Genomic DNA, 26,047 nt, shown 5'->3' on the forward strand with positions numbered 1-26,047 from the left:
TTATTATTATTACTTATTAAATTTTTGTCATTTTTAGGTATGTTTGCATTTACTTATGGTGTGTTACTTGTAAAACTGGAAAATATTTCGATTCATATTTAGTAATGTTGGAAAATAGTATTTCAGGCCAAAATGCAAGTTGCTTTACTAATAAAAATTAATACGTTAATCCCAGAGGTTCTATTAATTATAGACTAGTATCTGACTGTCAAATGATCATTGTTTAAAAATCCTGTTATCTTTCCTAGGTAATATCATGAAGCATGCAAGTTTGCTTTACTGAATCCTGGGTTTTCTCTTTCACATCAGTTTTATAGTAAAATACAATAATAATTTCTCATATTTTCTTGGCCATTCACAGTATCAGCTACCAGGAAAGGTCAGCACGTTTTGCAGACTATATTTGGTTTACCATACTGTTACTCTGTTTCTGTACAGTTAATTAGGTGATTTTAGTACAGCTTTTGGCACAAAAACGAAATAATTTCTCCATTGGTCAAATAGTTGTATATCTAAACAAGTTGGGCTAGATTGAAATGCCTACTAGAAATGGCTGAGTGAAGTCTGCTAAAATCAATAGTGTTACCAATGTAGGCAAAAATCTCACAATGAAAGACTCTGCTCTCCTCAGCCAGGAAAACTCTAATGGTTGTTCCTCAGGATTCAGGGATGGCATCTGGAATTCCTGCAGCTCTTAGGAGACAGAACTTACATTCCCACTCACTGTCAAGTTCCTATTAATATCAGTTCTTCCCACTTCTTTTAATTTACTTATACCAGTTGATGTGCTACTGCCTTGAGAAATACAAGAATACAGACATTTGAAAAACAGAAAACTCTGCGTAGTTTCTTGGGGCTTCTGTTTTTGTTTTTGGTTTTGGTTTTTTTCTCTCTTATCCTTTTTTCCCATAAAGCAGAGGATTGTTGTCCTAATGCATGGGCTAGTTTCAGATTTTCCTACAGTGGGGAGTTATGGTTGAGAAGAGGTCCCTGTGCTAGGGAATCTAAGGACTCTGGATTTGATTGAGGGTTCAGAAGAACAGCTGGACAGTATAAACTGAAGGAAGCCTTAGCAGCTCCCCTACTTTTGAGCTTGTCTGGGTTTAGTTACTTTTCTGGTTTACAGTTTCCATCAGTAAAAGTAGCTCTTCAGCAATTTTTTTAGTGAGATTGACTGACGTGTGTGCCTGTTTTGTGCTGTGCCTGCCAAAATAAGCTAGGTGTATTACTTTTTTTACCTCTCTGTTCATTAAGTCAGTTGATTCATTTTGGAGTCAGAAAATGTTCAGGGAGAGGAAAATTTTGATCAAATCAACCTTGCATGGAAACAACTGCCTGTTTGCCATCTGCAGTGGGCATTGATCCCTGGCTTGTTTGTGCCTTGCATTTGCTATGTGTGAGTAAGCACATTAGCCTTTTCATTTCATTCATTAGACAGCTAGTCCTTGATTAATGTTTCCTAGTTTCTGTCAAAAATGCTACTACTCCTTTATTCATTTTGTCATGGGACTGTCTTATTCTTCAGTGTGTGGAAAATGAACAGTTAACTACAATAGTCCTTTCATTTCTTTTTCATATGAAACTGGCTAACAAATATACTTTTCTAATGCTGGTGCATCTAATGTGGGATAAAGTATGAATGATGTTAACTTTAGAAAGTTAACAGAGTTATTATTTTAGTTCAGCTAGCAGGCATTGTTTAGAAGTGTGGTGTCTCAGGGTTTACTGGCAGCTTTATTTCATCCGTCTCCAAGAACTGTGGGATCACCTGGGTGCTTGTGGATATTTGCCTTATAAAATTGCACATAAAAATAAATTTAAATTAAAAATGAGTGCAGTTTGAGAATACAGCATTGAAAGTTTCAGACAGTTTGGATGACAAGATAGAACAATAAGGCATTTTTTGACTAACATCATTCACTTGGGAATTCTGCTCTTGTTGCCCTGCAGAACAGTGAAATATTGAATGACAATTCCATTCTTAAATATAATAGAAAAATGCATGAATAATTATGTGATGTGCATAAAAGAGCAAACTATGTGCATCTTTAGAAACTAAATAACAGAGTCATAAAAAATTGAGTACCTTGAGGGAGTCAATACATTTACTGTTGCTAATTGATTTAATTTGATCAGTGATGACAAGTTTGCCTAAAAATTCTTCGCTGTGTTACATCCTTGTGTAGATAGTGTGTGTAAAATTTTATGAATTACATACTGCTTTTTATTCATAATTGTAAAAGTTTATTCATATGCTATCAATCTATCTGAAGAATTTTACCTTTGAATTTAATGGTATTGAAGTTCAACCATAAGTTAGTAAACCAAACTTTGAAGTTTGAACCAGTCAGTTCTCTGGTGCATGCCCTGCTTAAGATTCTAGTAAAAAAAACCAACTTTTAAACACACAGTGTTGAAGTCATGGTTTATATTAGTGGGTACCTTTATATCTGCATTAAATCCTTTCTTATTTGTGATTTAGATTACCATTGATTCGTTTAAATAAAAATTACTCTGAACAAAAGTTTTATTCATGTTTGGAATCATTACTAAATTATTTAAGTATTTAATTTGGGGGCTTTTCCTCCAAATTCTAATTCCCATTGTTTGAAAAGAATTTAAAATGTTCCTAGATTATGAGGCTTATACTGGATTTAATATTTCTCTCAGTTTTTTAGGCTTTATAGTTCCATAATATTTTAGGTTGGTAAATAATAGGTGGGGAAGTTCACGTATAAATATATTAGTTGGTTATGGTGACATAACAACATATATTGTTGCTTTTCTCAAATGCTATTTGCATGGAAGCTGGAATTTATTTAAATTTCTTACTAACTGAACAAACTCTTGTATTTATATTCAAATATATCCAGAATTTGAAGACATGATTACAAAGACATGATCCAAATGGATTTCTCTGTGTTGATTATCCTCTGAAAGACTCAAGAGTTGGTAGATTTCATACTCTCATAATTCATTTAATACATACATTGCAAAATGAAAGATAATTCCCAGTTTGTAAAGTTTTAACGATTAGTATGAGAAACAAAAATTACATGATCTGGATTGTGGAAAAAATTCTCTTCACACCTTCAAAGGAGATATAAAAAATGTTTTGAAAACTGATTCTAGCACATCAGTTCCAATTATTCTGTTTTCAACAACTCCCAGCAGCACAATGGGTTTATTCTCCTCTAAATATTATACACTTATAAATATTTCATACATCTATTTCATTTCACATGCATGTTATTTGATTATATTATTAAAATAATTTACTTTATTTTAAAATATTGATAAAATTTATTTCATTAAAATATATTTTTTATATAAAGCAATATTTCCCCACTTGATTTCATGTCCTGACATACAGAAAATGGGGAGTCTTCTAGCAGTTATTCCTATTTTCTACCCAGTTTTTGAGAAAGCTATTGAATGCTATATGAAAATATCAACTTGTATGCACATAAAGATACTTTGCTGAATCTGTCACTCACTAAAGAAATGGATTTCAAATAGTTTATTTGGTATTTCTACAAGACAGAACTGTATCAATGGTCTTACAGTAAACCTTCTCCATATCTGGATATTATTTACTGTATAAAATTTGAAAACGTTTTCACTACATGAAATTATCATGTCTGATTTGTAAAAAGAAGTAATGGAGACTGCAACAAGAATAATAAATTACCAAGTTCAGATAAATCCCATTCTGGGAGCAATGTACCTGTAAACTTTCTAAGTGATAAGAGTACTGCTCTTGTTGAAAATGACTGTTCACAAAACACCTTACAAATGCATTGTTTACAGGTTGGGTCTTCTGTTTTGCAATTTTCCTGTCACAATTGATTTATGGTACTTTTTTTTTTTTCCTTTGTCCTGTTAGGATGCTTCAATTGCCCACAGATTCCATATCATGAGAGAAAAACATCCAGAGAAGTTCAACAGTAGGTAAGAGTCTAAAAATATATGCATATAAATATATTTTTCCATGTTATTAAGATATGTTCTGTGAGGGGTTAAGTTTTGCACATCCTTTAAAATATTGATTCTTGTAAAAGAGAGGAAATTGGTTCATTTTATATTAAGCATGTGCTTCCAGACTGCTTGTAGTGTAACTTTTCTGATACCTGGTATTTCAACTGAAATGGATAGCATTAAAAATAAGCTGTTCTCACAGGTGAAATGTTTACCTTGTAAGGATAGCATGGACAAGATGATGCATTGTGTTTGTAAGGATCCCTGAATTGACACTTTGCCATTAGGCACTGAAGAACACTTCTTAGACAGCTGCAGATGGTGATCCTTATGTTTCATTCCCACACTCACACTGGTACATTGACAGGGAGCTCTTCCACATATACTCCTAGTGAGGGCAAGAGAATGCCATTTCACAGAGAACTGCTTTTATCATTAAACAACTTTGTTTCTATAAAAAAAGTCAGGAATGAGACTATGCATCTGTCTCTTGTGTTGCTCTCTGAATCTTTAGTGATATTATAGAGCTTTTCTGGAGATTAAAAATGCATTACATTTACTGTAAATTCAATATCTGGTTTGTTGAGTAGATAATACTCATAATGCAATGTTTATGTTTGTTTCTTCTTATTTAGGTAATTTAGCAAGTTAGTTGTGCTGGGTAAAAGTAACATTTCAGAAACTTTAATTAACATTTAAAGACACATGGGGAGAGAAAAGTAAGAAGATACAACCTTATTTGGAATAAACAGAGAATGTCTAGAAATAATTATTAACACAAATATTTTTTTACTGTGAATCTAACCATAGACTGTTTAGTTTTCCATGAGGGTGACCTGGAAAGTCTTCTGTAGATGCAAATCTTCATAGACCTTAGGATGAAAAAATATGCTGTTTGTGTTGGCATCTAAGAGCTGTACAGAATGAAGTTTAAATATGTTTGAATACTATCTTGCTTACTATTTTTTTGTTAAAATTTTTATAGCTAATAGTCAGAATGGGGGCCTTTTTTCTCAAATACTCAATCTGCTTAGCATCTATACAATGACATACTGTGAACCCAAGTGCATATTCCTTTTTAAGTTGCATAGTGCACATTTGTTTCCTATGACCCCCTTTTCCTAGCCCTGATGCTCCTCATTCTGAAAGAATTTTACTATGGTAAGATCTGAACTCCAGTCTGATCTATGCATCCCAATGTACACTACCAGCAGGACTAGAGGTATTGGACTTTTGGCAAATGACAATATTCTGGGTCCTGAAGATTTAGCTAGTTTATCAGTGGTCTTTCTGCATATTTTCAGCAGTTGGCAATTATAATTTATAAAAAGCTCAGCTAATAACATGAGTTTCAGATCAGATTTCATAAATCATATGCCATTAATAACATCTGCTAGCAGACTCACCTTGAAATTCATCTATATTTTAAGGAACCTGATATTTCTAACATTGTCTTAAGGAAATTAGTTACAAAAATATATAGTCCTAGTCCCTACATACTTTGGTAGTGCAATATTGAAAGAACTTGAAATAAAGCAATGATTCTCTAGATATATAAAGATTATTCAGAAAGGTTATGCCTTTCTAAAAAACAGTGTAAAGACTTGAGCAAATTATAACAGAAACTGATACTTTAGGATGTGTTTTCTTTTTTGTAGTGAGAAAAAAAGGGTTCTCTATTTTTGTTAAATAGAATTTTCCAGATGATGTTAGTTCACAAATAGTTTTTTCCTTACCATTAATTTGCCTGTCAAAATAAGTCCGTAACATGTTGCAGCAGCATTTTCTTGGAGGGTATGAAAAGAAACCCCTTTTTTAGTTGTCTGCTAAGCCCCAAATCTCAATTCACCAGAATATAGAATTTTCTATGCAATCTAAATTATTTAGGCTCAGCAAGTCGAACTCAAGCCTGATTCATAGTGGGCTCTGTAGTTAACAGCACCTGCTCCTTTCAAAACCTTACATTACTCATTTGAAAATCCTACACTGTCATATGGGCATCTTTCTTGTGATTTTTAAAAAAAGAATTCTTTTTTGCTTTTATGTTAGTTTCCTCTTGCCTAATTTTTCAACATTTTAACTTTCACAGCTATCATTCAGAGCAGATCCTTGCACTCAGGTTTTACTCTGAAAAATGAACATGTGAAATTTTTCCTTACTGAAGAGAAGTTTTAAATTTACATTGTGTACAGAAGTCTTTTGAAATACACAGGTGTTATATTTGCTTCAGTGAAGGAAATTAGGTAAAGTTTGAAGTTAGAGAATCTTTAATTCTTTAAATTAAATCCTGGTTATAATCCTCAAATTCCTTAGGATATTCCTTGCCACGCTGATCTCAAGGTTCATGTGTAAATAGAGTACTAATAGGAGAACTCCTGACACATTCTACTTGTGTAGTTGTACTTGTTTGTCTTCTCAAAATGAAGATGAGAGAATATTGCAAGACTTAGAAAAGCTTTTTTTAATGACTACTAGCCAATGTTGTGGCATTCTTTGGAACTAGGTCACTAGTTCTTAGGAACTGGGTCATATTTTGAAATTCTGCAGTATTCACAGATTTTGGACACAAACACTTAGTATTATTGACTTATTAAAAATAAAAAGAAATAAATCTAGGTTTAGATTTCTAAATTGTCTAGAGATAGTTCAACGTAAGTCTTTGGGAAATCTAAGTTTAAGTATGTATAAATGTTTATGCACTAAAAATCCACATTATCAATTGTTTCCTTTGCAGTGAAACACCTGGCTATTTGAGTTTTTTAAGAAATTGAAATCGATTTCCTTTGCAAAAAGGATCTTCTGTATTCAGAAGCTTAATTTTCAATGAAAAAATACCTTATACATGCCTTAATATCTTGAAAATGTTATACTTGTAAGCTTTGATATGGAATGGCTCCAAGCAGTTTTCCAAATAAGGCTCAGCATGAATGTCTGCCAATGATTTTAAAATACACATTACTTGCTCCTAAATCCAGGTCTGGAAGAGAAAAATTTTGGTGATGGTCAAATAGTAAATAATGGAAGTGAGAACACAGTAGCAGCATCCTGAGCTCTGTCAAAAAATGAATCTTACTATAACATGTTAATTATATCTTTTGATCATTAGCACACTTTATCAGAAACCAGGAATGAATTGCATTAAGATGTATATGTGTTCATAAACCCCAAAATCTCTGCTGTCACATTACCCACTCTGCAGGTCTGAAGTGCTCACAACCTTGTGCTGGAGAAATCAGTTTCCTTCCCAGCACCTTCTGCTCAAGAGTAGGGTCAGACTTTCCAATATGAGTGTGGAAGGGCTGAGTTTGTGCCAGTGGGGATAAAACTTGCAAAAGGCAGTATTTCAAGTAAAAGTATCATTAAACTAGGACATTCTGTTGAAATAATGATTCAGTTAGGCCAAAATGCCCTACAGGGAGATCTGTGTAAACATCATAGGCTCAATGCTGGGAATAACAGATGTATGAGTTATGTGACTGGAATATACACAAGGAAACAAAGAATACTTTCAACAGAAAAATAATTCAAGTTGATGTCAACTTTTCTAAAATCATATTCAGTTCAATTAGGTGTACTAATTTGACACTCTGGCATCCCATAGCACAAAAGATATTTCATAGTCTCAGTAAATTAAAGTAGAATTTATAAATTGCATTTACAGTCTTAAGTACATTTTCTTTGAAGTTTCCAAACATCAGTTTATTTCCATCTTTTATGAAGAAAACCTAAAGCAGAAAAAGTTCCTAATACCTTCCTTTATGTCATATTCCTGACAATATATTTTTGAGATTCCTTCTGAACTCATTTAATTATGCTTTTATTTTGTGCTATACATGTATCTATACATTTAATTCTAAGAATGTTTTTAAGTAATAGAAAGTACTGATTGACCTTGTGCCAGTGTTCTCCAGGAGAATAAGGAAAGGGTATAGTAAGAAAAGGTAGGAGAAATGTCAGATCAGTGAATCTTTAGCACGTTATTCTGGGTGTCCTGACTTGGATACTGCACTATACAATGTAGTTATAGCATTACATCTTTAGTAACATTAAGAAAAAAAAAAAAAAAAAAAGGAAAAAAACCTGTCATGCATACATTGTTTCTGTATTCAAAAGCTTTATTTTAAGAGATGTCTAGTCCTGCCTGGCAGCAAAAAACCAGAACAGGATTATTCCACTTGAATACTGGAGTTGAAAGCAAGTTCAGGTTTTGTGACTGAAAGTGAAAACAATCAGGTGTTTTTTCACTTGGAATCAGAGCAAAATCAATTATGATGGAGTGAATTAAATGGTCTACTCTCAGATATACTCAGGCTCTGTTTTAAAGTTGACTTATTTTAGCTTAGAATCGAACAGTCAAAATGTTTCATTTTGGATAGAACAAAACTATTCTGATATTTTCATTATTATTCCAGTTTTTCAGTTTGAGTGGTGCAGTCTCTTGTATTGAATCACAGCCACATCTTTTCCTTGAATATACTAAGCATCAACACAAAATTCCTAATTTTAATTGCAAACATTTCAGCCTCTCCTTCAACCTCTCTTCCCTTCCTGGTTGTGACATAAGAAAATGTTTAAAAAGAAGTCACTGGCCCCACAGAGAGACCAGATTGCAGACATCTGTTACCTGTCCCATTGAACCCACAAGTTCCTTTTCAAAAGGGGATAAGGCTCCAGGGAACAATGTCTCTGAATCAGACACCATTACTGCAGCTGCAGTCATCAGAAGAAGCAAAGCAAGGTGAAAATATTTGTGATAGAACACAAAATATTTTCCCATAAGGAAGAGATAGCTCCTAGAGAACATACTCTGCCTAACTCCTGGTTATAATGTTTATAGGAGAGAAATAAATAAGAAAACAACTAGATATTCTTTTGTCAGAGTTCAAAAATGTAGGAGCCCACCTTTAGAAATAATACCTGAAGCACATAATGTGTGCCTGAGTTGGGACAAGAGAAGATAGCTGGAGCATAAAGCTGATTTAGCCTTTCTGTGTCTGCTCTCTACAGAGCAAAATCACAGCTGTTTGCAGCTTCAATATCTGCACCTCTGTCTGATACAAGATTTCATGTTTTTATCATTTCTCCAGAAAGTGCTAATGGGATAAGGCCCTCTGCTAGAGAGGCTCCTTACTCTCTTAAACATTTTCCTATAGCAGCTGTCTGGGAGGCTGGTGTGGTTGGGGAACCTTAGGTTCAGACTCATGAAGACTAGAGACAGTGTGATGTATAAAATCTATGTTAAGCAGGAACCTCTATGTCCTGAGCATTCTCTGGGCTTTCAAAGTAAATCCCTAAAAGAAGTGTGCTGTATCAGACCATAAGCAAATTTATAAGAATTTATAATTTAATTTAATAAATTTATTTAATTTATAATTTAAGAATTAATAATAATTTTTTATATATATATATATATATATTCTCAGGGTCTACAGCTATCAAATTCACTACTGAAGGACTAAATGGGTTCAGGCTTTGTTGAGCCTGAATATTTGAGGGGATTGCCATTCTGCACCTTTAAAAACAAATATCTATCATATACTCTTACTATTGACAAGATATGGGAATGCTGTCTTTTTTTCTTTAAAGAAAGTTGTATGTTTATAATATACCTAGTGATACCTGGCTTTTAAAAAATAGTTTCTTTACAAATTGTTAAGTAAAGTGTATCAGGGTTAATGCTAAAGGGTTAAATCATCACATTTCTAGGAGACAGGACTGTTTATGATGAAGAATCATACAGAGGAATTGGCAAAGCATGCATTGTGAATGTAAAAAACTTGTTGATTCACAAAATGTCTATCCATATGCTACAGCCCAAGGTCAATAAAATCTAATTTTCTTCAACTTGTGTCAGGCTGGCTAAGAAATTTATTGCAGATGATGTTTCCTTACTCAGAGCAGGTCACTGAACCTTTTCTATGGATTGAAGTGACTAGTGGATGTTTTACACATTCCTTAATTAACTAAAACTATTGCCTTTTATTGCAATGTGTTAAAGACTATTTTAACTCTATAGGAATTAATTCTTGGTCTCTTCCACAGTATAGTCACACCAATTGAAATGCCTGTGAAAACACAATGATAGAAAAAGATTTCTAACTTCTTTAAATTGTTATCAATTCAGATGTGAGAGGAGTCTATAGTATATATGAAGAAACTGCTAAGCTACTGCTTGCTCTTTGTTCCTTGTTGATGAAGTATGGTCAAGTATTTCTATACCAATCAATAAGGTTATTTTCCTTGTTTTTTCATGAACACACTATATAAAGCACTTTGTAATAAAATTGGATTTTATCAAATACTGCTGCTTTTTTTGAGAGGGCTTATAATCAGAACTAACGAACACTAACATGGATTTGCAGCTTCAATCTTCATTTTGAATGAATTAATTTTTAAATCTCAGAAGTAAATAGCAAATCTTTACATAACTTTGGTGTGGATATAATTCATGTTTACAACAGATGCTGGGTCTTATAAACAGTTAAGCAGCAGCCCTTTCTAATATATGTCACAAACCCAACAAAACCTTCTTTCAAAATCCAGTCAGGATTGCTAAGTGGCCACAACACACTTACATATAATGATTGACAATATCCAATCCATTAAAAGCAATGAAATGAATTGGTAAGGGATAATTTTTACACTTCCTATTTATTAAATATAAACACATTACTCTTTAGTACAAAGAAATTAAAATTTAATCAGAGCAGTGAAAACCTTTACTCTGAACTGTGGATGCTTTATGGTGCTTTCTTTTAATCCTTTAATTCCGGTAATTAAGCCCCTACTACAGTTCCCATAGATAATGAGGAGAGCCCAAATACTCTTTTAGTGCAGCAGAGACTGACACAATATACAGCATGTGCTTTTACTTCTCTTGTTCTTCAGCTCACAAGAAACAGGGTCCTAGATTTGCTTCAGATCCTGAATCTTGTGACTGATATACTCCAGGTCTCAACTCTACACCCTGCAGCTGCTAATTGGTTTATACAAAGTTAGACAAATTTAGGTAATTGGAAAGAAAATTTTGAAGAATTTAGCCAATCCTCCCTATCTTAGAACTACTGTTCAAAATTCATTTTTAGTAGATTATCTGAAAAGTAGTGCTTTCAACCAATATGTCAGGTTCTGATTAAATTACCAAAGTTCTTATCTTTGTTAATTGTATAACTAAAGTGATTTTAAATACTTAATGTATCAAAAAAAGAACCTATGTCAACGTCTCCATCTTTCAGATAACATTTTCCATTTGCCTCTTTATCCCATTTGAATGTAGTTTGCCTGGCTTATATCTATGTGTTTTCATTTAAGTAATCTGACTGTTTTCTGATCTGATTCCAAGAGCCTTATTTTTATTGCAATAGGTTGCACAGCCCTTTCTAAGAAATGTGCAAAGCTAGAGGTATTTTCCAAATTTATAGTATGAAGTAAAGTATAATTTGTGTATCTTGGAAAATAAGATCAGTCAAGCACATCTCACTCAGTTAAAGTTCTTATTCTTTTCCAATTTATATCTTCTTTTCATTGACATAGGATATATTTTTCCAAAGAAAATATTTGTTTTAAATATCATAGAACAATTCATATAATGCATTTCTATGAAAATTGAATGATAGATGCAGGTGTACTCTAAGTGCCTTTGTTATAACTGCAGTGTTGCTAACATCATCTTCAGAATATAATTTTGGAGTTTGTTTTTATTTGTAAAATAGTACCAACTACTGCTGCTTTTTATTTCACCTGATAATGACACAAGTATATAATTAAAACTGAGAGATATTTGTCTTAGTATTGAAGATGTCTTTAGCATTGATGTAACCAAACTTATATTTTCTATTCTTTCATATTTGTGTTTTCTTTTTATATTTTTTTTTGTTTTGTGTTATGTAATGATAGCCAAAATATTTTTTTCAGTATCTTTCTGTATGTGTTTGTGAAGCAAATTTTTAAATACATCTTTGGAAAAAACATCACCAATGAAATTTATTGGTTGACTTGATCATTTAAAGGGAATTGCTGCTACTTTTTCTGATTTTTGATGCTACTGCTATTGAAAACAAGTATATCTAAGAGATAAAAGCGATTTAAAGTTCTGTTGTCTGTCTTTCATGATGCTTCATAGTCTGCTTAAAAGAAGTTCTGATGTGTTCTGGGAAAACTATGTTGGTCATTTATGCCTTTGAGACTAAGTCATATAATTTCTTCTGTTCTTGCCAGTCCTAAGGCAGGCTTACTCATTTTAGGATCTTTCTGTGTGCTGTCATGGCACTGTAGGAATTCCTCTCTGGCTTCTCTTACAATTCTATTGCTGAACAACAGGCAACTATTGATCTACATTTCCTTCTGAAGCAGGAGATTAATGGATGGTCATTTTCTCTCTCACCATTGACACTAGGATCCTGAGCTCAACTTTTCCCTTTGTCACACACAGAAATTGTGGGAATTTAAAAAATTTTGCCAGATTGCTAAAAGAAAAAGAATTTATGTTCAATTAGTCCTCTATTTGCCCTTCAGGAAATACACATTATATATATATTATCTGTCTTGAGTGCTCTCTAATGTTCAGCTCTGGGTAAAAGGGTTCATGTGGCAGATTGTTGGCTAAGGGATGCTGTACCCCTGCCTCCTTCCAGCTCAGAATATCCAGGAATACTTTATGGAAACTGCCAAGACAGGATACAAGATGGGTGAAGAAGCGTGGGGAACAGTGTCATTTTGTTACTGTTTCTTAAAGTTTTAAAGATCAGGAGTTACAGAATTCTCAATTCATTACTAATAATGGATTGTGAGAATGAGCTTGATGTTTCTGCTATCTTTGCATGCCATGGCATAAAATGGACCATGATAGGAAAATGAGAAAATCACTGGACATAAAAACTGATATCTAGTAGTTACTTGGAATTTATTAAGATTGGAAAGTTTTCAGTTAAATCCAGTTTCAATCCCTGTTAGTCAACTTATTATGGCATACTGTTCCTTAGGTTAATAATAATATTTATTAAAATAATATTGAACTTACGTTATTTTTTTCCTGATGAGCTAAAATTCAGATCAGAGTATCATTTGAATCCATGTGAGTAGATTTGAATCCTCAGGTAGATGTGGTAAAAGTTACCTGGGATTTTAATTTAATAGTAAGAGGAAGAAGTTGCTAGTTTTGCCTTTTCTTTTTACTTTTTTTTTTTTTTCCTTTTTTTTTTTTTTTTTCTTTTTTTTTTTTTTTTGGTTCAAATTAGACTTAGGGAACAGCTGCAAGTAATATGGTTTCCTGATTCTTGAGAACCTTTCAGTTACACTGTTTTTAATAAAGATTTGTCCATATGAGGGACAGCAAGGTCTGCTAACCTTTCTTGCAGCATGCTATTTCTGAGCCAATTATGAAGATGTCTAAAGGCATTGAATGCTCTTTGGAACAGTAACTTGTGATTTGGGAGTATAATGGCCAACTGGAGAACTTGGCTAACCACAGAGAGTGGTTAGCATATCTGTGCTCACAATATATAAAAAACAAGGGCAGAATTGATTTTTTTATTTTTTTTTGTGCTAAAATTCTTCTTGTATTTTTTCTTTTCGTTATGGTGATATATTAATAACTATAGTAACAGCAGAAGTAGCAGAAGCTTCCTAAGTGTTTTGGATTTTGATAGTAGAGCCTTGAAGGCTGTGTTAAGTTGTCAATCTAGGGATTTTATCAAGATTTTGTTGATGTTCAAAGGAAGAAAAAGGTGTTAATCAAAGAAATATGTTCTTCTTGCTGATACGAGGCAGCTGACTATTCACACTGAATGAAATCTTCAATATGTTTAGCTGCTTTGATTTTTTTAGAGAATTGTAGTATAAATCTTCACTGAGAGTGATTTGGGAACATAAATTTAATTGATAAGTTGTTCTGGGCTTTTCAAATGAAGCCTGAATGGATTGACCTAACTAAATATGGCTTATCTAAAGAAACCTTGCAGCAGGAGAGCTGTGCAGCAGCCAGGACACTGGAGCCATGGGCTGTTTTTATACTGGCATCACAGTGAGGGTAGTCAGCCAGGCAAAGGGAAGTGGGGTTCAAATCCCCCTTCTGACAAGGAATAATCAGATACACTCTCTTACTCAGAAAGTGTTTCAGTGACCAAACAACAAAATAGGAGCAGGACTACAAGGAAATTCAAATGCCGTCATTAGCAATGACAGCAGAAACACAGAGAAGTAAGCAGGTGGGAATTTGACTCTGTCATGAGGTTGCCAGGTGAAGAGGCAGTTTTGTATTATTTGAAGTCTGGTATAATTCTGAGTTTTTACTATATTGCTTAAATTACCAAAAATATTTATCTGCTACTTTAGTAATGCAAGCGAAACAAGTATCATGGAACCTGGACACCTCTGTTGCAAACGTGATGGATTATGTGTTGTATACTAGAATCTGCATGCCAGAATGAGATTCCTAAATGTTTTTGTTGCATCTAGAATAGGAAAGCAGCACCAGGAGAACTGCCAACCCTTTGTATAAGGGCATGAGGACCTGTGCTGCTAGCTAGATGAGTGGACACTGGGAGCCACAGCAGTAGACAAAGATTCAGAAGGAAGAGATTTGCACATGCTTGGGCTGTGAGGGTATAAAATCCAAGGGGTTCTTTGTTGAGGGTCTCTCCTTGGAGGAAACAGCTTGAGTTGCCTCTCTGTTACTGCATTGTGAATAAATTGCATTATAGAGCAAGACATCTGACTGTGCTGTGGGAAACCTAGAGCTGAACTGGTGAGGGAACCTGGTCTGACCACGTGTGTGTGGTGAGAAGTAGGCACCTGTCAGCTCACTGGATCTGCCCTCTCTGGAGGGGCTTTGGTCCCAGCAGTGACAGCATCTGATGTTGGGAATGTGACTGCCAGAGTGTCTTGTGAATGGTCACACTGGGTGGTTTGCTTAACAACCTACAATGCCCAGTGACACGAAAATTGTAGACTGAGGGAATATAGGCATGGTGCAGAACAGTCCCCATCAGAGAGAAGTTAGACACAGCAAACACTGCCAAAGACAGAACTGCTTAGAGGTACAAACGAAAGATGCCTGTCAGAGCTACTCTGAACCTTCACTAATTCTGAATTTCACAAAATGATTCATGGACACTCACAGCTGACCTCTGTAATGAACTACTTCTAAGCTGGATGACACTGCAAGGTCTGCATGAAGCACAAGACCACATGTTCCCCTGATGTTCAAAGGACAAGGCAATACCACCATGGCTGTTTTGCTTCTACTTTAGAGCCATCTGAGTTGGCACTAGCTCTGCTGTTCTCGAAGCATGCTCCATTAAAAATGGAGATGTGGCAGAAGTATTGAATAAAATGTATGCACTGGTTGAGTACACTGGATCACAAGCTGGTGTTCCCTAGTCTCCTATATTATACCAGCTTCTTAGTCCTTATAAAATGTATTTTAGCTGTCTTAAGTGAAGGAAGTCTTTGAGATTAAATTTTAACATAGAAATTTGTTCTTGCCGTAAGGCACACTCATCTTTTCCTTCCTCTGGCGCCTTAGGACTTCTCTTGTTTCTCTTTCTGATTTGACTCCTTTTTTCCTTCCCCTTCTTGACTTAACTTTGTTCCTTCACCTTATAAAATAATCAAGGGTACAGATTTCAACAAAACCATTCTCTTGGTTAAGAAGGATTTCAGTTTTTATTATAAAGTTAAATTAAGAGCTGCTTAATGCTCATGGTTTAGTATTTTAATAAAAAGGGAATGGGAAAAGCTGATAGAGCAGGAGGAAAGTGCTTTTCAGCCGTGTCTCTAACTTGAAGTCTTAAATGTTGCTTTGTTTTGTGTATTTATTAGATTTTTTTGAGACCTGTATATTACATTGTCTATCTTCTTTGTAGCATTTTCATTCTCTGTGGAATGAGGTGTAAAGCTGCATGTAGTGTATACTTCTACCAGAAAACTCTTTGACTGTTTAAATTTAAGTAATAAAACCATAAGTGTGGCCATTCAATGCTCTGAACTAGTAGCACACTAAAACCTGTAGCTTGAAAAAGGATATATCCAGTTTCTGTGCCATGATTTTGATGCGCAGTGAAAAGTTTGTGAGAACTTCTGGAGGTGCAATCCCTTTTGAAAGCATATGGAGCAGCATGATTTTTGTCATAGAAGTCTGTTCAGAAGTATGAAGCAAAGTATCAGTGCCACTGCAGACTAACTACTACCCAGTTTTTCTGGAGTTAATAACTTTTATGGAGTTTTGGGTTTTTTTGAAAGCACTCTGGCATACCTGACTCTGAATATTAGCTTGTTCTGTTGTCCAAGAAATTGGATTTGGAAATAAGCACAGACCTGACAACTGGCAATGTTAGACTATATCACTGAAATCCTGATCTATCTGAGCTTTGATATTTTTCTCCTTTTGTCACAAGACATGCATTTGATCTTAACAGTTGTAAGCTAAAAAACGCAGACAGATAGAGTTACTATAAAAACAATGACTTCATAGCTTTTGTCATTAACTGATGTATTGTCTTTGTACATTAAAATTAAGTAACCTCCAGTATTTCAGACTATCTTATTTTACAGACTATTAGTAATGTCCCATGGATAATATCACAGAATATTGAACAATTTTTATGGCTGGCTATATCTTACCCACAAGTCACAGGAGGTGAACTTTTAACTGTATCAGATAATACTTAAGGAAAATCAGTATCTTTTATAGTTCTTAAGCTTATGAAATTGTAGATTTCCTATGAGAGCAAAGTATCCTGCTTTCTGGAAGGAGGAAAAAGTATGTAACTAGTCAAGCTTCCTTGGAGGTAGTGCTGAGCAGGAAGTAGTTTAGTTTCCCTGATCAGAAAAAACCCAGAACCTTCCTTGATGACAAAAAGGGAGCTTTGCCTCTCTTGCAGTTGCTGCTACACTGAGAGCTGCAGTGCTCGCTTGAAATAAGTCAGTCCCAGCTGTAACCCCCAATTAAGACTCACTACTCCCTCTGTGCTGCTTAAATACAAGTTGTTGTGCCAGGCACCTTGGGATTTGGTTCTCTGTTGTTAAATGGTGAATGTTTATTTAGAGGAAGCAGAGCACCTGAACAGTATAGGCTCATCTGAGGAGGATGATTATGGTGTCCTGCTACCAGGGTGACAACTCCAGCAGGTAACAATGAAAACTGTGGCTAGAATTGCAAAGGTTACAGCAGTTCTCTGAGATGTTGGTTATTAATTTGTGCCTTTATTGCAAATATGGTATGAACAAACTGTGTCTCCTAAGTCCCAGGTGATGTACATTGACTCACCAGATTCAGTTAATAAAGGGTAGCTAAGTATGCTTTTATGTGTAGCTTTAAGCTGATATTCCATCTGTTAGCTAACAGCTCTTTCTAAATGAAAATTCCATTCAAATTGGCTTCATTATGTGTAGGATTTTTTTTTTTGTTTCACTGCATAATACAGCCTAATCAAAGATAGCTAAAAATAATCCAGGTTAGCTCTACATGGAAGTCATATGTATCCTGAGAGGGTAAAAACCCCAAAGGTTTTTTCTTTGCACTGTACTTTTTTTACTGCAATGACCAGTGAAAAAAGTCTTTACTTACTGGTTAGCCCAATAGGATTTCTTCATACAGGACAGACAATATGACCCTGTTTGGTTTACAAGATGGATTCCTGTGTGTATTTACAGCTGTGACATTCTGCAACTACTTTACAGAAATTCTTTGATGAGGAGGCCAAATTTCAGTCTTAGGTAGAATGACACTTTAAATAATGATGCATTAAGTATTTCTGTCAAGATTTCAGCTTTTTTTTTTTGTCATAGGTCAGTCTAAAGATTTATTCTAGGGGCATCTTTGTTAGCACTTCAGAATATGTTTGGCTTGGTTTTGTCTTCTAGGCTGCAATATAGAATATTAATTTTCAGTTTTACAGAAAAAGAGCTAGACATAGAGAGACGTTAGTTTTGCCCCACTTATGGTGAGGATCAAAAAAGAGGAAAAATAAATTATATTATCTACTTTGGGTTTAATGTACACTTTCTATGTTGGAAACTAGTGAAAATAGTTTAAATATTTGCTAAGATATAGCTCACCTTAATAAAAAATACACATTAAATATATTTGTTTCTTACCATTTTAGAAACAATTGATACCCTCATTTGTACTTCATAATCCACCACAGTGAAGGCTTAATAGACCATTAAAGAAACGGTGGGAAGTTAATTTTAATATGTAATGGTGTGAGAGGTTTTATTTTTTCCTTAATACAATGAAGCTTCTAACAATTTTATTTGCGAAGAAGATGATTATTTAATAAAGTGACAAACTGTCCCACTGATAGGATACATTAATTTTCTTCTAAAGCTGTTCCTTGTACTCCATAAGAAGGTGATAATTAGGTTTGCAGATTAGAATAACATAATCAGACCACTTGTGTGGATGCTTGTTAAAATATATTTTCCTCTTCATATAAGCCTCATAATAATTAAAAACTGTTTAAAAAGAGAGCCATTCTTTTTCGGTATGGACTTTTTAAATTAGTCCTAATAATATATCAAGTTATTCTTAAGCTAATTCAACTTTTTAAAAGGTTAATATTTGAAAAAGAGTATGGGAAGTGATTAACTGGTGAGTTTAAGTATTAGCATTAGGTTTTGCAGGAACACCTACAGTATAAAACAGTGCTCATTCATATCCTGATTTAATTTCTTCCACTGTCACTCCTGATTGTTCCATTTAATCTTTCTTAAGTCACATAAAATTATCTTGTATGTGTAAATTAACAATCATTTTCTAATTTCACTGCAAACTTTAAGCACTGTCAGAGAAAAAAAATATACTGGCAGTGATTAATTCTCTATTTTAAGCAAAACTAAATGCAGTTGCTATTGAGGTAGAGGGCACATAGAGTGGTTTTTTGGTGATTCTAGACTCCAACAAAGGCAGTGGAGAAATAGCAATGAATGTGAAATGAGTGGTTCACATCTCAACAATCAGGTCTTGTGTCTATCACATTGAATCAGTGTAATATTCACTGACCTTACATTTCAAAACATTGAAGCCAATTTCCTTTACTTAGGATTCATGTAGTACTCAGTACTTCTTGAAGCTAACTTCCTGGCCTAAGATCATTTAAAGTGTCTTTAAGTGTTTTAATTTCTTCACTTTTATAAGATGAAGATTTTTTTTTTTTTTCCTATAGTTCAATGAAGTCTTATTCTAGGGAAAAGGGGAAAGTGTATATTTTGTTATTTTGGTTTTGTTTGCAACAACCTCAAAATTAATCTTGCACTAAAGAATAAAAACTGTTTTCTCAGTATTTTATCAGTGTGTTCAAACTTTCAGTACAGCAGTTACTATCACTGTGTTGATAAAGGAGGGCTGATTTAAACACCAAAAACCCAGCATGTTCTGGCTAGAAATCACTTCAATTTCAAATAACTGAAAGCAGAAAAAAGTGTTACATTATTAAATATTGCAATCATCTAATTTTTACATGCATTCCAGTAAGCCTTACTTTGTGTGCACAGTTCCATATGTATATTTGATATACTGGCCTAATCAGCTTCAGGTAGTTGTGGGGACATGTTTTATGGACAAGTAAAAAGTAATCAGGTTCTTTTTATTACCATTATGAAAGAAGTGAAAGAATATTTTTTGTAGTGTGCTAAATATACATACAGGAAAGGACAAATATTCAGTCATTTACAAAAAAGGATGCAATACTGACTGATTTAACAGCAGTAGATTAATAGAAGAGAATCAGTCATGAAGGAATCTATAAAATATATTTTTAATATTATTAAGTCTTTTTTTTATCATTGGATATTAACAAAATTTTCTTGTCATCTAAAGTAAATTATATGACAAAGATTAACCAGTGCTTTTACCCAGAAAATGATCAACTGTATAAGCCCATGGGCCAACAATTTACAAACAAATGACCCTACTTCTCCCTTTCTAAACAGATGATTCACAACAGTCATCATGGTAAATAGCTACTTTGAATGACATTTTGCATAAAAATTCTAGATATTTTTGGTTGAACAAGACATGCACATAAGGAATCCAGGAAAAATTGAATTTTAAAAAATGTCTCAGAGATACATAACTCTTCAAGGTAGCAGTTAGGAGGTATAATTCCTTTGTTTTACATTGTGGAAAAGGTGATGTAGGTGGGGTGTTCCTAGGATATGTTTTCATCCTTGGTTTCCAGAATTGGTAGCCTGGTGAGGTGAATGCCAAACTTTTCTCTTAGGACTTTTGCCTTTTATAGTCAAGTAGACAGCCTAAAAATGGCAGCATTATAATGTCAAATAATTTCCAATAGATTCTTAACACAGGGCCACCTGTAAAATGCCATAACTGAAATGTTAATGAAGAAGCATGATGGCCTCTCATCAGTTTGCAGGCTGAAAACCTCTCTATATGTGGCAAGTTTTTCAGAAAAGGACCTATAGGTGCAAGTAACTGTAGAAATCCTGTTACAGTCTTCCTTACATAGGAAATTTTGCCATGTTGAAAGTAGATGGTTTATTGACACCCAGCTTCAACTCCAAGTTACAAGAAGAAATGCTTACAGATCCATGATGTCCTGCCTGATCTCTAGTTTTAATGTTGTCTTAAGAGACCTGGTTTGCCTTTAAAATAATAATTTGTCCTTTAACAGCCTAGAAATCATTGGAAGCCAAACACTGGAAAACTAAGGAAGAGAATTAAAATTTCAGTTATATTTACATCATTAGCTCTATGTGTTTTTATAATTTCTCTCTCAGAGTCCATTAATATATAAGAGCTCAGGGATAGTGAAACAGGCATCTAAAGATACATAAAGGTTGTCCAGGGAGCCTAGGACCAAACTGATATCTGCTGGAATTCATCCCAAGGCATTGACTGTTAAAGGATACATCATCCTTTATATATATGCTAGAAACATATACAATAGCTAAAAATGCGATGTAATTTGAGAAAAGATTTTTTTTTTACTTAGAAATATGTAGTGAGCTTTTTCCCCTTCTCCCTCTGCAAGAAACTTGCTAATCTTACTAATTTTTGCAGTGTTCATTGATTGCATTACTAACCCAGGTCTTCATATTGCCACAGGGGGCAAGCAGACGGCTTTCCTAAATGGAAAAAATATTGAACATTAGCAAAATTATTGTGGGACATTAAATGTTAAAAATGTCTTTGAGAGTAATAAAGGCTAGAAAGTTTAGCAGGTCACACTCTTTTTCTTATTACTCAGTTTTTTAAAACATTCAAGTGTTAACCTTTTGAAAAGGAGAGGGGAGGAAAAAGAGAGTGTTGCCCGATGCCCCAAAAAGAACACAAACTAACAGAGTTAGTTTATGCGGTGCTTTATTCAGGGCCCGGGGAACCTGCGGACTAGCGTCCAAAGTCAGGATCCCACAGTTCCCTTTTTCCATCAGGTTTTTATACCTTTTTACAAAATGGTCTACTTGCCAAAGTACACATTCTTCAAGACAATACAGATACATAAATCTTGTAGATATTATTCCTAAAAGTTATAAATTCTGTATGCTTGTCTACTCAGAACTATAGGCTACCCCCCTTAATCCCCCTTGCATGTTTTCTCATCACCAGAACCCTTTATTTATTATTATACTTTAGCCTTATCTTGTAAGTTTCTAAATGTTCTATATGCCCTACTGATTCCTTATTGTTTTCTCAGTTCTACATGTCCTATACGCCCTACTAATTTCTTTAACTATTGTTTCACAATGTTGGTTTCCAGGGCCTGTCTGAAAACTGCAGTTTTCTAAGCCTTAGCATGACTACTACTATATCTACATTAGTCTTTTTCTCATTATTTCGGTATCAACTCCCCCCTTTTGAGCATTCTTCAGATTTTCTGCAAGGATGCTCAATTCTTCAAGTTATGGTTTCTATGTAGGATGGTGAGTCTTCCTTTCGAGTTGGCAGGATTACTTCTTTCCGGGTCAGTGCTCTCATAACACGTCGAGTATGAGTTCCTTCTCTGGCAATCATTCCTAAAAGACATCTATACATAATCATGCATACTACAATAATCAATACAATCATTATTACATATTGTACAATTGATGATATCCAACCAGAGACTTGGATTCCTAGGGAGCTAAACAGTGCTCCTACCCAATTATGTTCAGCTTCCTCCTGGACTTCATGCACTTTTGTTTCAATTTGTTCTAATTGACTTATGTCCTTTTCTACTTCTTCTGTGACATTTGGGATATGTATGCAGCAATGATCAACTTTTCCTTGGAGGTAACCACAGACTCCATGTTCTTTTAATAAAAGCAAATCTAATGCCATTCTATTTTGGATTGTCATTCTTGTCGTTGCCTGCAACTGTAAATTTAGATCCTTAAATCCTTTCTTTGTAACTGCGGCTAGCCTCTCAGTTTGTCCTAATAATTTGTACAGCATCTCCCAGTTTCTATATGTAGAAATTGGTGCAAACAAGGATTCCAGTACACATCCAAATTTAACTCCTGATGAGGGTTCATGCCATTCATCTTCATCTCCCAGTCCTAGTTCTTCTGCTACTTCATTTGTTTCTCTCTTTGCTCGTGACTGCATCTCTTTCTGCGTTAATTTAGATTGTTTCCAAAAAGGACATAATGTGGGAACCCCTAAGGTAATTTGTGTTACAGGCCCGTCTAACGGTAAATGTGTTGTCCATTGTCCACGTCCCATAACCCATACTAAATTTCCTGGACTCCTGATAGTTGTATCCTTACAGCTCAAAATTTTACCCTTCTGGTCCTGCGGGAAAGCTCTTCCTGGAATTGTATGGTTAAGTTTTCTACACTCACAACCCCATTTTATAAGCATTCTGACCGGTGCCTAACTAATTTGATTCCCTGGAGTGTCACAGGTGAGAATTTGGGTGCAGTTCCAATTTTCTTTTGTGGCACTCAAAGTTTTTGTAGAAGTGCTGGTTTTAGAGACTTCTGTGTAAGTGGCATTTCTGCTTCCCATCCATTGGACACACCAATTAACTTGTCCGATGTAACTATAATGTTCTAATATGCTGGGGCCCCATACCGTTTTCCAACTGTCCCACGAGGATTCCTGCCGGGACGAGTTCTGGCGTATCATTTCATAATAGCTTTCATTTTTAGGTATTCTTTTCTTTTGCCAATGTGGTATAAAACATTCCCACTTAGCAGCATCTTCAGGCTTCACTCCTTCCCCCTGCCACTAATTGAATTTCCCAATCCCTAATTTGTCCTAACTTCCCATGGCTAATTAGACAGTCCTTATAGGTTAATAATCTTAATGTTTCTCCAACCTTTTCCCATATTTCTTCAATTTCGATTTTATTTCGTAAATTTAATTCACAACTTCCATTCTCACCTCTTTTTATTAGGGGTAGATTTCCTACTGGAATCACTCCCCAAGGGATTGGTTCCCCTGCAGCTTGTGGCAGAGGTAAACATGCTGTTATTTTTGATACGTTTTGTATTTGTCCAAAATCTCGAATTAACCCTACTACTAAGTTTTGTTGTTCCTGGTTTCTCTGTAATGCCAAGCTTGTATTTCTCAATCCATCCCACATATTTACCCGTGCACTGACCGGTATTACCCGCACCGAGTACCCCCTTCGGGTTTTATTCTCTTTTAGAATACCTACATTTATGTCCCCATAATCAAAGCTTTCTCTAATCCACACAATGCATGAGAATTGTCCTACCTGATCAGCTTGCATATGAGACATTGTCAATGTGGTGTTACCTCTTTGCTGTTCCATATCCCAAAATGTCACGATTCCTTCTGTAAATACTTCGTCTGTGGTGATTTGTTTCCAGGTTACCTTTACTTCTTTTAATCCAGTTCTCTGGTTGTCAGAAAACAGACAGGTTAAATTTACTCCCGCACCTTCAGGCACCATTACATCTGGCTCCGGAACTGTAATTTTAACAAATGCTTCTCCCACCTGCATTATACAGACTAATGTTAAAACAACTAAGTCCTTGCCCTGAACACCAGCTTTGTTGCTGACAGAGGCTGTACTTCCCATCTTGACGGGACCTTCTTGATTCGAATGTAGTGAATCCAGTTTTCGATCCCTTGGACTTTCACTGCCGTGTAGGTAGTCATGATCACCTGGTGAGGACCGTCCCATACTTCTTTCAAGGGTTCCGTATTCCAGTTCTTCACATATACTTGATCTCCCGGCTGTATGTCATGGACAGGATTCTCCAAGGGCAGGGGCCGGTTCCACTGCAGTGCTCCTCGCAGCGCTGTAAGGACTTTATTTAAAGACAAAATGTAACTCAACAATGCTTGATCTCCTACTAAGTGAGGGTCCCCTTTGTAAGTTGTAGCATGATATGGTTTGCCATACAAAATTTCGTATGGACTTACTCCTATCCTTTCTCTGGGTTTAATCCTGATTCTTAGCAAGGCTAGAGGTAGTGCCTGAGGCCACTGTATCTTTGCTTCCTGACAAATTTTCTTAATCTGCCCTTTTAATGTCTGATTCATCCATTCTACTTGGCCACTAGATTGTGGTCTCCAGGGCGTGTGGAGATTCCAAACTATCCCTAACACTCTGGCTACCTCTTGGACTACTCTAGCTACAAAGTGAGGTCCTCTATCTGAGGACATCCCTAATGGGATTCCAAATCTAGGGATGATTTCCCGTAGTAAAGTTTTGATTACTTCCTTTGCCTGGTTAGTCCTGCATGGGAAGGCTTCTGGCCACCCTGAAAAGGTACACACATACACTAGTAAATAACGGTACCCTTGTGCTTTTGGTAGCTCTGAGAAATCTATTTGCCAATAGTCTCCTGGTTGCGGCCCCACTTGTAACTTTCCTAGTTGTATTTGCCTTCGTGTCACTGGGTTATTTTTAATACAGACTGGACACATGGTGTTAATCCGTTTTGCCATTGTTAACATCTGATTGGAAATCACCTTAGGTTTTAAAAATTGCACCAATGCGTCTGCTCCCCAATGGCACTTGTTATGTTCGATTTCTAAAATTGTTTTCATTACTTTTGTTGGCAGTACAACCTGACCTTCAGCAGTGACATACCATCCTTTTTCGTTCTTCTGGGCCTGAACAAATTGAGCAAGCTTCTCATCTTCTTGTGTATACCATGGTTTCTGCTCAAGAAAAGAAGTGGCAGGGTTAATTCGCACTGGCAATAAAGCTAATTGTGTCCATACCTCTCGAGCAACCTGTTTGGCAACTCTGTCAGCCAGCTTGTTTCCTTGGAACGCTTTTCCCTCTTCATTTTGATGTCCTTTTACATGCATCACTGCTACTGCCTGAGGTTTATGCACTGCTTCCAATAGTGCTAATATTTGTTCTTTGTGCTTAATTTCTGATCCTTGAGAATTCAACAGTCCTCTTTCTTTCCACAGTGCTCCATGTACATGTATTACTCCAAAGGCATATTTTGAATCAGTCCAAATGTTTACTCTTTTCCCCTCACTTAGTTCTAAGGCTCTTACCAGAGCTTGTATCTCGGCTTTCTGGGCTGAAGTTCCCGGGGTTAAAGCTCGAGCTTCTATTATTTGTGTCAAAGTCACTACTGCGTATCCCGCATACCTGGTTCCGTTTTCCACAAAGCTGGATCCATCTGTAAACAGTTCCCATTCCGGATTTTCCAAAGGCTCATCTTTCAGGTCTTTCCGGCTGGCATACACCTGTTCAATGATTTCTACACAATCATGTGTCAATTCGCCTCCTTCTTCCTGGCTGCTGCTCCTAAGAAATTCTGCTGGATTGAGATGATTGGTTATTTTTAATTCAATGTCATCCTGTTCTCGGAGGAGTGCCTGATATTGTAACATGCGACTCGACGAGAGCCAATGCCCCCCTTTTTGTTTCAAAACTGCAATGACCATATGGGGAACAAATACTTCCATCCTTTTTCCCAAAGTCAATTTTCTGGCTTCTCGAATTAGAAGCACTGTTGCTGCCACAGCCCTAAGACAACTGGGCCATCCGGCACTTACAGAGTTTAGCTGCTTTGAGAAGTACCCCACCAGGCGCTTCCATGAGCCCAATTTTTGGGTGAGAACCCCTATTGCCAGTCTCTGTCTCTCATTTACGTATAGTTGAAAAGGTTTTGTGAGATCTGGCAA

At 35.4% G+C, this 26,047-nt stretch overlaps 1 protein-coding gene across 4 annotated transcripts in view; it reads left to right on the forward strand.

The window, feature by feature from the left end:
* Window positions 1-26,047, forward strand: part of DGKB (diacylglycerol kinase beta) — a 382,002-nt gene that overhangs the window by 237,574 nt on the left and 118,381 nt on the right. For all 4 annotated transcript variants that reach the window (XM_056485300.1, XM_056485298.1, XM_056485299.1 and 1 more), the window contains one exon: window positions 3,887-3,951. In XM_056485300.1, the coding sequence (XP_056341275.1) occupies window positions 3,887-3,951 (65 nt within the window). The remainder of the gene's footprint in view (window positions 1-3,886; window positions 3,952-26,047) is intronic.

Source organism: Oenanthe melanoleuca, chromosome 2, assembly GCF_029582105.1.
Source record: "Oenanthe melanoleuca isolate GR-GAL-2019-014 chromosome 2, OMel1.0, whole genome shotgun sequence".
Taxonomy (NCBI): Eukaryota; Metazoa; Chordata; class Aves; order Passeriformes; family Muscicapidae; genus Oenanthe; species Oenanthe melanoleuca.